Here is a 15,112-nt window from a genome sequence, read left to right on the forward strand (position 1 = left end):
TACTATCTAGATTGGCCACGGAAGTATAAATATTATTTGCTTCTATAATAACCCCCCCGCCCCCACGCGCATTTCTGTATTTTAATAAAGCTCACAATAAATTTGAAAAGGTAAAAGCAAGATAAAAAAAAAAATCACTACATACTAGATTATGTTAACCGAGTTTTGGCCAATTCGATATAGTTGGGTGACATGGTAATATTGTTTTATGAGTAGACAAGTAGACGCTGTTGTTTCGAAAAATGTATGCGTTTGTGAACTATATTATAATATGTCTAATGTCGGATACCAACTTATAAAGTATAAGCTTGTCACTTTGATAAATTAATAAAAACAAATGTTGTCGCGTAAAATTTTATACCAAAAAACTTGTTTCTTCGATAATAATTTCGGGGCAATTAATCAACGTACTTGCTCTCATAGTAATTTTTTCGACTTTTTTTTTGCTTGCAATAGTTTTCAGACGTTAGGCAAAGTTGTTGTTGTTTTTATTTTCAAATAAAACAATCAACAAAAAAAAATGTAGTATATTATGAATTATGATTAATGCATCTTGAATTTAGGACTACTCGCACTTAATTATATTACTAGACCAGTAAGAATAAACTTTAAGCGAAAACAAAGGGTAGTGATAAAAGTTAAAATACAAAAATCAATTATGAACGCTTAAGACTTTTCACCGTCTAACGTCGGTCGTCCATCTTAATTCTCTCTTTCCATTCTTCTCTGTCTAATAGTATCGCTACCTCTCTAATTTAAACTTCTTCGTTTTTCTCTCTTTTCTCGCATTGTTTCTAAACCGCCTTGGTGTGTTTTTTCTACTATATTGGCGCAATTCTTGAACTATTTTTCACCATATTATACTCATACCATTCTCTAATACCAACTCTAATACACAGTAATACTAGAACCGTTTTACAAAAATATAAAGCGCAATACTTGTCCAAAGCACAACAGTTCTGGTTGTGTCATTTGCAGTTAATAATAATAATAATAATAATAATTTATATGGTACGTCACGTGTGCAATAAAGCCGTCGTTTTCATTTATTGCGTTGCGAGCCGACTTTGTTGAAAACTAATTGATTTCATATCATGCTTTTCACAATAAATGATTAGAATGTCATTCTGATAATATAGAACATTTCGATAATTTTTCAGATTGTTTTCCCCAGATCTTAATCACAGCTTTCTAAATTCTTTACATTTTTTTTTGTTCTTAGACTCTAAGCCTGACATTAGTTGGTTGTTTACAATATACGAGTTATTTGGAATCAATTTTAAGTTAGTTTACTGTTAATCTTTTTTTAAATAATAACATATTTTATGTATATTATTTTCGGTAGATAAGATGGTTGAACAGCTTCAAACTGAGCTAATAGTGTTAATCCGTTGCTCTAGTTAGAGGACAAACCGGTTAATAATTATGCGTTGTTGTTATTTTTGTTTTCAGCATGTAACCGAATCATATGCACGGAGCTGCCTAAATCGTTCAGATCCACTCTAATGGCGTACCTGCGCACACTTAACCTGACGCAGGATGAGTTCCAGTACCTGCTGAACATAACGTCGTTCACCGCTGAACACAACATAACGTCGTTCACAGCCGGGCATAACGTAACGCTGTTTCAGGCGGACAAGCCCGAGACGGGCTGCTATTGCGGCGAACAGGTCAAGAAGTACGCGGTGCAGTTCCGCGTGCTCCACGGCTACGTCAGCCTGTTCCTGTGCGTGTTTGGCGCGCTGGCCAATTTGCTCAACATAGCCGTGCTCACCCGCAAAGACCTGGTGGGCTCGCCAATCAACCGCATACTGTGCGGCCTGGCCGTGGCCGACCTGGCCCTGATGGTCGAGTACATGCCGTTCACGTGCTACATGTACTTGTCGACGTCCAAGAAAGAAGAATTTTCCCACCTGGGCGCGGTGTACGTGCTGCTCCACACGTACGTGTCGCAAGTACTGCACACCACCTCGATAGCGCTGACGCTCATACTGGCCATGTGGAGATACATCGTCGTCAAGTAAGTGTAATATCTTACATATAGGTACTCTATCCGTTATGCCAAATACCAGATTTCATATTGCGTCTGATCTGCATCCGGAGAAAAATCATAACTGCAATACGGCCTCTAACGGTAGTTATTTTAAGCAAACCCGAATGGCTTTATAATTTATTATATTAGATAAGTCATATATACTATAGTTACACAATTAGTTAGTAAATAACTACAGTCACTTTCAGCATAAAAATTAGATTGTATTCAGTCACCAGAAAAATATACCATTTTGAAGTAAAAAGGTAAAAAAAAATGGGTTGACGCACAAAAATAAGTGTAGGTATATAAAATAGAAAAAAAAAAGAATGATTTGTTAACCTAATAAAAAAAAGTAGTCTGGCGTCAGTACAGTGAGTTTAGCCGCAAGGTCTTAGCAGGTATTATATTAAATTATGACTGAAACGATAAATTCACTCTCGAAAAAATGCTTTCATTCGAATACCTTCAGTCAGGTCAGGTTAAGTTAATTTTAAGTCCTTAAATTCTAGAAATTTATGCAAAAATAAGGAAATAAAGTTTCCACCCTCCTTTGGGGAATACCGGAAAGGGTTAATTGTGTTTCCTTAGCTGTTGACTTTAGATCGGTGCCAGCGCTGGCTGCATCAGAATTTCGTGCGAAACTCATAATTTTAATTTATGCTGAATTGGGTAAGTCCGAGTTGCAGTCTTTAAGATAAGCAACCGAGAATATCATTCCGGGAATTTAATTCTTCCTAAACTGTAACACTTCCCTTTACACTTCAGATAATATACCTAGTAATTATGACTATCATTATTGTCTTAGTATTGCAACACTGGTGTAGCTAAAAAATTGTACATTTTTTCATATTTTAACAACACTTATAAAAAAGCTAAAAAAAATACAGCGCACATGTACACTCGGTGGGTATATCTACACTTCCCGGTGAACAATTAAAGTAGGTCAAGTATGTTAGATAATATGAATAATTTCTATTTAGTGTATCCGAGTAACTCCAAGACTGTTTTCTATAACGCGCATTAATGTGATTTTACTTAGCTTTTGACACCAAGTACGTTTTAATTAAAACGTCTGTAATTAAAATGACTTGATCGATGAAGACATTTTGACGTAACCTATTAAATTTAGTTTTCAATAAAATCTATTAAAAATTCTATCAAAGTATAATTTGGCACTCGTAAAATGACACAACAATATGAACAACAAATTTCTAAAACACTCTAAAAATTGTGTAAGCTTACTTCTAGATCCGACAAAAATCAGGGCGTACTTTTAAACAAGCAGATATGAGTTGACACTATTTGCGTGTGGTAAGCTTATAATTTATGGTATTTGATAATAGTTTATAAAGCTAAAAAACTGATATCCCTTTGTTTCGCTGAACTTTTGTTGGTATACACCGTTGTATATTATATTTGTCTACTACCGTCCAAATACTTCACTTCCTCACAATAATTATTCTACCTAGCTTGTAGAACGGTTTTTAAAAAAAATAAATTTGTACACAGACAATATAAATTATATACATATATACTTTACACGGGTACTCAATTCGGCACGTTTACTCTTTAAGTCATAATGTAGCTTAGTTAAAAAATATACTAACATAAATGAGTAGAACATTGAACGCTTTCCTTTTCTTATATTTAAATAAGAATAATTAACTTGTAGTTACCGAATTTGCATACAAATTGCAATAATAAATTATTTTGCTCAAAATCGCTTTAAATGTCTCTCCTGTTTTTTATATTTACAAATCTGAGTGTAGATAGTTTTATTAAATCTCTTAATGGTTGAAGCTGAAAAAAATAGAATTATTTCAATTACAGTATAAAGTATTACTAATGTCGATTTCTAATGGTTTTATGTATGTTATCAAATTGGAGTAACCGTTGAACACGAACATCGTTAACACTATGAAAGTAAGGGATGTTTACATCTCGGGGTGCAAATAACAGCTATACCATGTATCTTGAACCTAACGAACGGAAACTTAAGTTCAAGTTAATTATAACGATATACTTACCACTGCCGCGACCCCAACAGATGTTTACTTATGTAACGGATTGTACATAAGACTATATAGATATTATTATGTAACAATACGGTATATATGATTGAGAACATTGTGATGTAATACTTACTTTACGCTGCGGAGATAAACTGATACATCCAAAACTTATAAACAACAAAAAAAAAACCCTCGAATCCCATTACAGCACACGTGTTGATGTATGTTGTTAAAGGCGTGACGCTTGATTTTATTTTATACATTTTAAATCAGCAGCGTTCGTTGCGTTATTCTGTATTAAAACATGTTACTCAAAGTGGCTTGAATTCGTTCGTTTTCTTAACCGGGAAAGAGAAAAACTTAAATTTGGACCCTAGTGCTGTCCATGTAGCTTGACAAACCAAACAAATATCATGAACCCTTTAGCCCAGAAAAGTTGGGAACTTTTATTTTATTTCACTCTTTTAGGTGTAGTTTTAGGACTTTAAATCTCATATAAATGTTTTATTACAGACAAACAATCGACCCCCCAATCTTGTAAGTACCATTTACTAAAAAATACAATTTCAAGCACATTATAATAGAGTTGTTCAGCACTCAAAGTCATGTGCGGCATTGAATTAGTTTTATATCGTTGTTTTTTTAATTACATAATATTATAAGCATTTGGGCGGATCGGTGGCTATTGAGTATCGTTTTCGGATAAAACAGTATCTCATCCGGTATCCTCTCTATTATATATTTATATAAATATTATAAATATTATACAAATAATTTTCACTGTCTACATATACATAACTACAGTCCGCTTATCCGAAGCTGTTTTCGACACCGCGAAATTATCAATAAATTATTTTTAATAAATAGAACGCCGTTTATCATTCGCGAAGTGTACTCTATACAAAATACTATGTATATATATATATATATATATATTAGTTTTTTCTTTCTCTTAATAGTATAATAATATTTAAAAATAAAAATATATAGCTCTAACTACCCGGCCCGCCCAGGATAACAATTTGTCAGCCGATACATTTTTCCCACATGATTTCACTGCATCAATTTGTCGGACGGAGTCAAGTATTATTCGACGATTAATCAATAAGAGACGTAACCGAAGACTCATTATTGTTAATGAAAAAAATAATATATATAATAGTATTATGGTCGATGGTTTTCAAAAAAAATAAAAAAATACGTAGAAAAATGTAAAAAAAAATCTTCTTTTAAACATATCAATTGCGCTTAAGAAAACGGATATCCCGTTTCACTGTGAATTAACGAGTTAGTGAAATATGAATAATTATTTAAGTACATGTCTGCATCTTGGTGTTCTAAAGGGACTAATCTCATATCTACAAACTTTTGACTGCAATCATTAAAGTTTGCATTTTCCATAAGAGCGCTGGCGTTGAATACCTTTTTAAATAATTAAATTAACATAGCTATAGAATTTTGTAGAGAATGACTTTGAACGACGCAACGGTGTAAATAAGGTGTACACGTACTTTGGCCAAACATTTAGATTGGCTCTTTTAGCATTCAAATTATGTGTTTACATACATATTATACTCAAGTGGGCTTAAAAATTCACCGACCCAAACCGTCTCTTAGTTGTGTTTGTTTTGCGAGTCATCCCAAACATGTATATACAGGGTATGCTGTATACATATTTATACTATTTGGATAAAAGTAATGCTGACATTACTTTTTATACACCGGAGATAGATTAACCAATACAAAAAGCATTGTTCGATTTTACCAAATATGTTGTACCGCACATGGGTTCTTTTTTTATAGACACGTGTAAACACATTTTATTCGATTTTAGGTACATACAATAAACAATGTCGAAAATTTAATATCATGTCTTGAGTACTGAGAAGGTTCTGAAATATTACATAAGAACAATTTATGCAATCGAATCACGACATCACGACATTAAAATCACATGCTACACATTGAGCAGATGTCCACAGAACAAAAATTGGATATTACGGTTTCAATAGAATTAGTATTTATTGTTATTAAACATTTTCATGTTGACCTAATTTCAAATTATTAACGTTTGAGTTTTCTGGTAGAAATTCGGAAACCCATTGTTTGTTTTACAATATTTAGACAAACATATGTTACATTCAATATGAACAAGACTAGAGTGGTTCGGATTAGCCTTTAGAGACCTAAGTCTGTCGTCGAATACGGTGGTCCAAACTAAAAAAATAAAACCCCATATGTTCGTTTCCTGGTCAATAAAGATATTATGAAACATGTTGTGTACAAATAAAATATGTGCATCCAATACACTATTGAAACATTGTTATTATAATAATTATAACTATAGAACTATGTATGCAGTTATAGTTGAGCATCAAAAGCTAATAACTACGTTATTTTTGTTTAATTTGTACATATTTTAGCATTGGCTCTAAAAATGTAATCGTACTGCTTCAATGGAATAATGCGATTTGGTCAGTTTAGTTTTCGTGGACGATTGATGAATTTAATTAAATATTTAATACAGAAAAGGGGTAATTACGGAATATTAATTAAAACGCAGTTTATACCCGGAAACGTTTTATAATGTCTTTGTATTTGGGTTTTTTTGCAGTACAACTAATTTATACTTAAGAATGGGGCAAATAGATAGATTCCAGGACTGCTATGTTGATTATTACAATTATTTATTACGACATCAATTTTTGTTTTAGTCATATCTACTTTAACGTTTAATAATAATAATTGTTTAATTTAATTTAATTTATTTACTTTTAAAGTGCGGCTCATGATGTCGTGTACTTTTGATTTAAAGGAACATTCTTCGAAGAGAAAGATATCTCGAGGAAAGCGTGGTCTTGAGTCTCCATTGCGGTGCTTTTAAGTTTTCGGTAGAAGTTTTTAAATTGGGTTTTAATCCAATCAGACAAGGGCGCAATTCCATTGTCATTGTGTGTTTGGATATTTCGCATGAACCGCGGAGTTTCAAAGACATATTCTTGGACATTTCTTTTTGAAGGTTTGTAGTTTCTTAATTTTTATCCAAGCTGCAGATAACCAGACCGACAGACATGGATGATTAAGGGTCGAATTATCGAAGTACATTGAAGAGCGGTGACCATTTTATTTGGAATGTTGATTTATTATGGTTGAATAGATATGGCGAAGAATTCTCGTTCTAGTGGTAACCTTAAGTGAGTTTTTTGTTTGTATATAAGTTTTCCGTGTTAGGTTATCGTCCAAAGGAACGCCGATTTATTTAACCGAGTCGTCGTCTATGTTGTACCAATCAATTTGCTCATTTCCAATTCGGATATGTTCGGGATTAGTATACCTTCTTAGAAGAAAGATTTGTACTGTGATTTTGCTGTAGGATTAAAGTCCCATCTTGGGTAAGAATTGTCGTGTGTTGAACATTGCCAATTGAGTGTGTGGAGTTGTTTGAACGCCGAACAGTATAAATTAAAGAGGACGGGTCTTAAAACCGACCGACGTGTTACAAATAAACATTTGTTTCAATATTATAACAATTTCTTTAGAGCTTCACAGTCACCGAGGTATGTTTTAAAAATAAAATCCTCGTTGACAACATGTATTCCGATTGCAATTTGCTTAGAACTATTAAATGCCGCTAGTATTGTATTTTTAAAGTAGGTATTTAAAGTTTCCTATTTCTTCATAAATTTGTTGGCACGATTTAAACTGTCTGCCGGAAAATTTAGTTACACAGTAACTGTTTAATGGCGAACGTTTGTAACGTCATAATAAACAATATAAATTATAATTAGCAGAGTTATTTTTACAAACTGTGACAAGATGGGGGGGGGGGAAGAAAATGTTCCAAAATTATGTAATAAACCGAGTACGCAATACGTAGGTAGGTACATGAAAAATATTCGAGGCGCTGTACATACTTTATTTTAAAATTATCATAGTTAGTCTGAAGTTTTATTAGGGTAGGTGGTACATGTACACGGTGTGCATATGAAAGTAATAAAATTACTTCCACGAAAAAGGACTCTCAAAGCTGATCTGTAGTTGGGATAAAAAATTAAATTCAAACTTCAAGGCAACCAACAACAGATACTTTGATGTGGAAGCAACTGTATTTTATATTTTTACGAAGGCGTCAAAGGAAATGACATAATTTCAACAACGATTTTCAAATTTACAATAGAGTTTCAGACACAAAACACCGAAACCTATAATTTATAGGATTGGATAAAGTAGTTTAATAATATATGAGCACAACAGTTATTACAATAGGCTCAAGTAAAATACACCAAAAAAATATAAGAGTTCTCCTACTTACATTAAAAATACTAATTACACCAAAAATACAAAACAATTTTCAACTTCAAAAGATTTTAACGTTCAACCATTTACTAATATCAACTAAATGTCGCAAATATTACCTAAATATGGTTTATCACTGACCAGAATCACCTTTCATAACATCATAAATCATACTTTAAGGGATTTAGCGGACAATGTCTCCGAAATAGCTTAGGCCCCAATCGTAGTGAGTTCTGATTCAAGTTTGCATTTCTGCTTATACTATTTTGTTGTAATTGATTTTACAGTTGCCGAAAAATATATAACAATTATAGGCATGAAAGTTATATTGTAGAAAATTACTTGCCCTGTCATCGTTTTTCTGTCACATATTTTACATATTTTGTTCATCATAAAACAATTCAGAATAGGTGTAAAATTATAAATAAAGTTTTACCGTAGAAACTTTGGCGTTTTCCGTTGCCTTTTAGTATTAAGTGACACGAAGTTTCAAAACTACCCACTTATTGCTTAACGTACATAAGTTATCGAAAATATCATTTTAACAGAGTCAAAATTAATATGTGCACAAGCCAAAAATAATCACCAATAACTTCTCAACTTTGCACAAAATGACATGTTTGTATATAAGTATACAAGTTATGTATTTCGTCCCCACTACACTATGTATAGTTGCGTTTGAAGCATATATCCCCTTAATTTTAATATATATATACACACAGGATGATCATTTTAGCGTAAATCACTCAATATCTCATAGGGTTTAATAAGAAATTACATTTTTTTTTATAATATTTTTATTAAAGTTTCAAGTTTAAGACAAGAGGAAAGGTGGAGTGTATTATTATTATCTGCGCACATTTTCCAACCGCACTCCCCCCCCCCCATCCTAACTCTTATAACCTTAAAAATTGTTGTTCAAAAGTTTCAAAAGTTACTATCAAAAAAAAAAAAACTAAGTTGGGAGGGGGGTAAATGGACTATGGTTTTAATTATAATATAATATAATGTAATAACTGTAGTAGTATTAATAAACTGGATCGAATGTATGTGGTTAATGAAACTTACTCGGACGAAATGATAACGAAAATGTTGTACTAATTTATGGCGTGCCAAAGATTACTTGAGATACAATATATAATCGCAGTTGTAAATTACCTAAATTATTTTCCGTTATGCCGTATCCGCGATGGAGGAATTGGGAAGGCTGTACATTTAAGCGCCAGCGAGCTCAGCCAACAACGAGCGAGGGTAGTAAAATTAATGACACGCTGCTCTTAACGCCATATCTTTATAATGCGGCAATACCTACGGCTACGATTATTTAGCATAAAATTAATAATAACTAAAACCGTTAAAAAATTATTTCAAACTCTTCCAAAAATTATCGCTCAATATTCGCAAACGACAGCGCTAATCCCATGGTATTTTTTAAAATATATTTCTCCCCTAGCCTTAACGTTTTAAAAAAAAATTATCGTTCAAAATTAAATTTACAATGGTACTTTTTTTTTTTACTCTTCCGACACTTTACAGTTACGTTCACAGCGAACCACAATTATTTCAAGCATAACGAAATATAATATATGTATTCAAATGCACAACGACCGAGCAGCAAAAAACACATGACAATATTATATCCGACCATCATCATCTGTCTCTGCTGTTGCTGTGTTCAATTGAAATCTAGGTATGACGTACATATTAGGTGTGCTATAAATATTTCAAACCTTTCAATGTTCTAAACCCACCCCACGCTTGTGTGGAATTTACATAAAATGTAATAATAGTTCCCAAAAATCATCCTCCATCGACTATTATAGATAATATTACTATGATTAATTATATGCATTTGTGTCCATTGCTTCCTATTATGTAATGACGGTTTTCCGAAACAATAGTTTTTGTTTTCGCATAGACCAACCTATGTATAGGTTTGGTATGTTGGTAAAATTTTTGGCGATTAGGGCGACGTTGGTCGTTTATCAAAAAAGACAAACGGGCAAAATAAAAACTGAAGGCGAGCTAGATAACCTAAGATGGATGTCGCCGAGGAATCTTATTTTTTTTTTATTTCATTGTTCATTTGAAAAATAGTTACGGATCTTAATTTGAAATTCCACTTAAACAAACACTCAAACAATAATTTCCGACTCAACTGATATGTTGGTATGAATGTTTACAGAATGATTCGACCGAATCCATCGAGTCACTTGATCAAGAAAAACCGTCAAATACCTTTTAGATTTTTCAACACCCGACTTAGGCCAAAAAAAAAAAAAAGGTCGGACCAAGTAACCCTTTTGGGGGGGGGGGAATCCATTAGCTAGATATATGCCCTTATCAAACTAAAGCCATTAATTCAAAATCCATTATAAACCCTCTCGCACACTCGGGAGAAAAGTTTTTCTTTTTTACAGTGTGACTATATGAATTAAGAACTGAATATAATTATAGGTAAGAGTTCATACCATGATGTACGATACAACTACATGACAGTACATATCGCTAAATACATGTATAGTACTGTTTTAGCTTTTCCTAATGCGGAGCTAAAATTCAGAAACACTGGAATACGGTTGTTCCTGAAAGTTATTGTTATGTGTGCCCGCTCTATGACTTTTTAACAACTAGGATGATTTCTTCGGGTCTGAGTCAATAAAATATCCATTTTATTATGTCTAGTTTACAAAAAGTCCAACCACAATTAGTTTGGCAATTTCAAATGCAAACCACGTCCAAATTTAACTAGTGAACGAGAAAATTTAAAGCTAAATATATTTTTTTTAAATATGACCGAACTACTAGTTAATTTATATATTTTCTTCATTTTCATCATGCTCATATTATGATGACTTTAAATGTTAAGCGATGGTTTTATGATTTACTTTAATTCCAACTATTTCCTTATAAAGCATCATGTACCAAGATTTCAATCCTAGTTTGATTGGTCTTTTACTGTCGATTTTTTGGATGTTGTACTCGTATACCCAACTTTTTATTTGACTTATTTAGTACCTCAGAATTTCTTTGTTATACTTAATTTGGGGGTGAAAATCCAAAGTTAGTAGATGGAAGTTAAACGACGGGTACGTCGATAAAGCGAATGGCCAGTAAAGACTACAATATACTCGTAGTTGAAATAGGGTTTTATTTTTCATGCAGAAAGTGTTGCGTGTAAAGGAATCGACTGCGGGTAGTAAAAGTTTACAGTGCAGTTTGACATTATCATGTGTGAGCTGAAGAATATAGTTTTATCTAGTTTAAGTAGATAAAAAGTAGTTTAAGTAGTTTAAGTTGTACATAAACATTCATGGAGAAGTTAAACAATTTCGGTGGTACAAAATTGGCGAATCGTACACTGCAAAGGGTGTTAGGAGACAGGAATTACAATAGACATCTGATGTAGGACGGCAAGTATGGTTGAATTAATAATAAAATATGGCTTATTAATATTAACCGGTAAGCCGGTAATAAATCAACAGGAAACGGTAAAACGGGTTGTGAAACCAACGATGCTGTATAATACAGGTACTATAAACAGTGCACGAGAACTGTCACAAAGGTGGACGTGAGAGATTAGTTTTAATACAATGTAAGGACTCGAATTTAAGTGGTCGACCCAAATTACACGTTAGAATGAATAAAAAAAATTAATCAGCTTAAAAATAATAGCTTAAATAATTACAATAATTAAATTTGAAGTGTAAATTGCGCCAAAATGAAAAAATGGTTTTTTTTTTTACATAATTTTGCATAATAAACAATTACTTATTATATACGCATATCCGTATAATGTAATTTATTTTTAACAATCAAATCAACTCGAAACGCCTAAATCGACTTTTTTTTTGGTTATTAAATGTAAATCCGGATTTTTTGGGCCTTTTATGTAATGAATAGCGCGACGTATAAATACCTATTCAATCTAATTTTTAGTTCTTAACACTTAAAAAACTGCGATTAACAATTACAGAAAAAAAAAATGTTCAACCCTTTCGGACCCTCATTTAATGTGAGAACACTCTTAATGACATCGATTCATTTTCTATACACCAAATTTTAAGTTCACTAACCTACATAACATAGAGTGTACGCGAAACCGTTTTTTTTTTGGGGGGGGGGGGGTAGGTACCTACCTTTTTTAAATATAATTTCCCTGCAATAAGGTTTGACGTCTCCGCATTTAAAATCCCAACTAAAAATTGATTAGTAAAAATAAATAAAACGTCGTGAAATTAAATAAGGTTTTTTTAATTAAATTTTTTTTATAAGTGCGCGTTTTAATGAAACCCGGTCATTGGGGTTGGAACGGGCAAGGATTTGTAAATAGGAAATTAAGAAGGTACCTATATATATACATACCGCACGCTTTCCGAGTGGCTTCTCAATACACTTTCTGCACTTGCGGCTTTTGTAAACGTTTGTTCATATTTTTCTGCAAAGGTTTTAAATTAGCTTTTTTCGCTTGTAGATTTCTTAAACGTTTTTTTTCATATTTTTCAAATTTAAGTTTTGCGTGTTACGTTCAGCATTTTTGATTAATTTTTTTACTGCGTCAATATGTGTCGGCCAAGGTCGGGCTAATGCGAGTAGGTATACATCCTTACCAGAAACATTGTCCCTATAACATTGTCCCTAGGTATATAATTTAGTTTCAATGATAATATTACGTGTTAGCGACTTGCGCGATTATTGATTTATCCGCGAGAGATATTCAGTTTTAGACAAAATTTTCCATCTAAGTTTCCAGAGGCAATTTACACAGACAAATTTTAATTAGCACTCGATAAAGCAATTTTCGACGAAGGGAAAGCGTCAACAAACGACGGTGGTGCTATTGACTTCACAGTGGGTGTACTTTATCTGGGAAGTAATTACCGGAGGGCTCGAAACGCGACATACTATGTGTAATATCTAATAATATTATATACCCTGAAGAAGTTAATTTATTACAATTTTAACCATTTCAGCGTTAAAATATACAACGTTAAATATAACAAGCGAAAACCTCGAAAGATGGTGTAAAACTGAGAAGGTATTCAATTTTTAATTAATCTTTTAATATTTTATGAAACAAAAGGAACCTGAAATATGGAGAACATATTACGGGAAAATAATCAAAATTAAACTTATTGTACTGTTACTGTCACGGCCATACAGACATAAGAACCCAACTTCAAGTCACAAACAACATTGTCTGACAAGCTGATATCTTAGGTCCATTCGAAGAAAATATTAAAAACATATTTACAAACAAATTAAAACGTTCAACTTGTGTGTGCCGTTTATATTTTACACTTGTTGTGTTCAGCCGTTTGACTGGCTTCTAAAATCAGCTTAAGCTATAAAAGAAAATAATGTCATTGTCATACATACGACGCTTATGTGAATTTAGCAAAACTAAGGTTATTTCAGGCAACGCAAATAGGGTTAACACTGCCAGGATTAATTTTTAAACGGGGTTAAAACGTTTGAAGTAGTTATAGTTCTACCCCTCGATGAATACAGATGAGATACATGGTTGTTGTTACTTTAATAATTTCTCATACTCCCAAACCCATTGTCGTTTATAATTTTTAATGTTCCTGATGACTACTGCGCTGATAAACGAAGAGAATTTGTCAAACGTTTTGAGTGCCAAAATATGAAAAATTAGTTTTAATATTCGTTTCATATTTTATGTACCAACAATATGCATACATATATATATATATATATATATATATATATATATATAAAACCTGATATCTATGGTAGGATGACATAAGTTGATATGCCACTTTTTGCACATTTTTGTGTATACTTATACGTTTCAAAATAGGTATTGCACAAAATGGCGAAGTACGGTATGTCTGGATGCTTTTATTATCAAGCTATGGAACTAATTTACAAAATCACATTTTGCTGATGTGTCAAAAAAAAAAAAATAAGTTTGATTCGATATTGAAAAATGTTGGTCTGTGTAAAGAAGGGAGACAAAATGACTTTTAAATATTCGTCAGTTTGGAAAAGGTATTGGAAAACCAAAGTTTAGCTACAGAAAACTCGATTTAATGTGTTCATCATAGTAAAATTATTAGTTTGGAAACTGAATTCTTTTATACATTACCCAAACGAGAAACATTTCCGAACCTAATTAACATATTTCATATTTTCGTACGGTACCTACATTGAGGATTTTTAATGAAACTATACATCTTTCATTTCCTGTTAATTATATTTTTTGGGTAGGTACATTTTGAAAGTCAACAAATGGGTTGTTTATTAACACGGTGTGCGTCATTGTTGATTAGTGATGGACTGTTTACCTTTAATAATAATAAGAATGAGTTTACTGGCATGTAAAATATTTGTGATGTACACTGTATGCATAATATAAACCGAACGCGTCGAACTGAACCCTTTACCGTCCCTGATTAATGTGTTTATCATATATTATAATACCAAACACCAAAACATGGACAACATACAACAGTTACCTATGTTCACCTTATTTATATTTTCCATTCACAGCATAGGAACAGATGCCTCGTTAAAGTATAAAATATTACATTGGCTGGCTACCGTTATCGACCAAGACTTCATTAAACCAATTTTAATTTTTAACAGATTTATGTCGGTTAATTTGTGTCTTAAAAATTGTTTTCTGTCACCATGGTTGTATAACACATGATATAATAATACCCTATAGTAGTATTTATTGTAGTTGATATATTATGTGAGGCAAAAAAAGGGAAAAGGGACCTCATGTCGCAAAAATAAAATG

At 32.4% G+C, this 15,112-nt stretch overlaps 1 protein-coding gene across 1 annotated transcript in view; it reads left to right on the plus strand.

Moving 5' to 3' along the window:
• The window catches only part of LOC126833398 (G-protein coupled receptor dmsr-1-like), a 69,516-nt gene that overhangs the window by 35,483 nt on the left and 18,921 nt on the right, over positions 1–15,112 (plus strand). The window contains exon 3 of the mRNA XM_050564712.1: positions 1,453–2,020. Coding sequence (XP_050420669.1) covers positions 1,506–2,020 — 515 coding nt within the window. The 5' untranslated portion in view covers positions 1,453–1,505. The remainder of the gene's footprint in view (positions 1–1,452; positions 2,021–15,112) is intronic.

This window comes from Adelges cooleyi, unplaced genomic scaffold (genome assembly GCF_023614345.1).
Source record: "Adelges cooleyi isolate 19-005CV unplaced genomic scaffold, UGA_ACOO_1.1 ACOO_flye_CR_arks_rails_tigmint_CR_PRNA_2, whole genome shotgun sequence".
In the NCBI taxonomy this organism is placed as follows: Eukaryota; Metazoa; Arthropoda; class Insecta; order Hemiptera; family Adelgidae; genus Adelges; species Adelges cooleyi.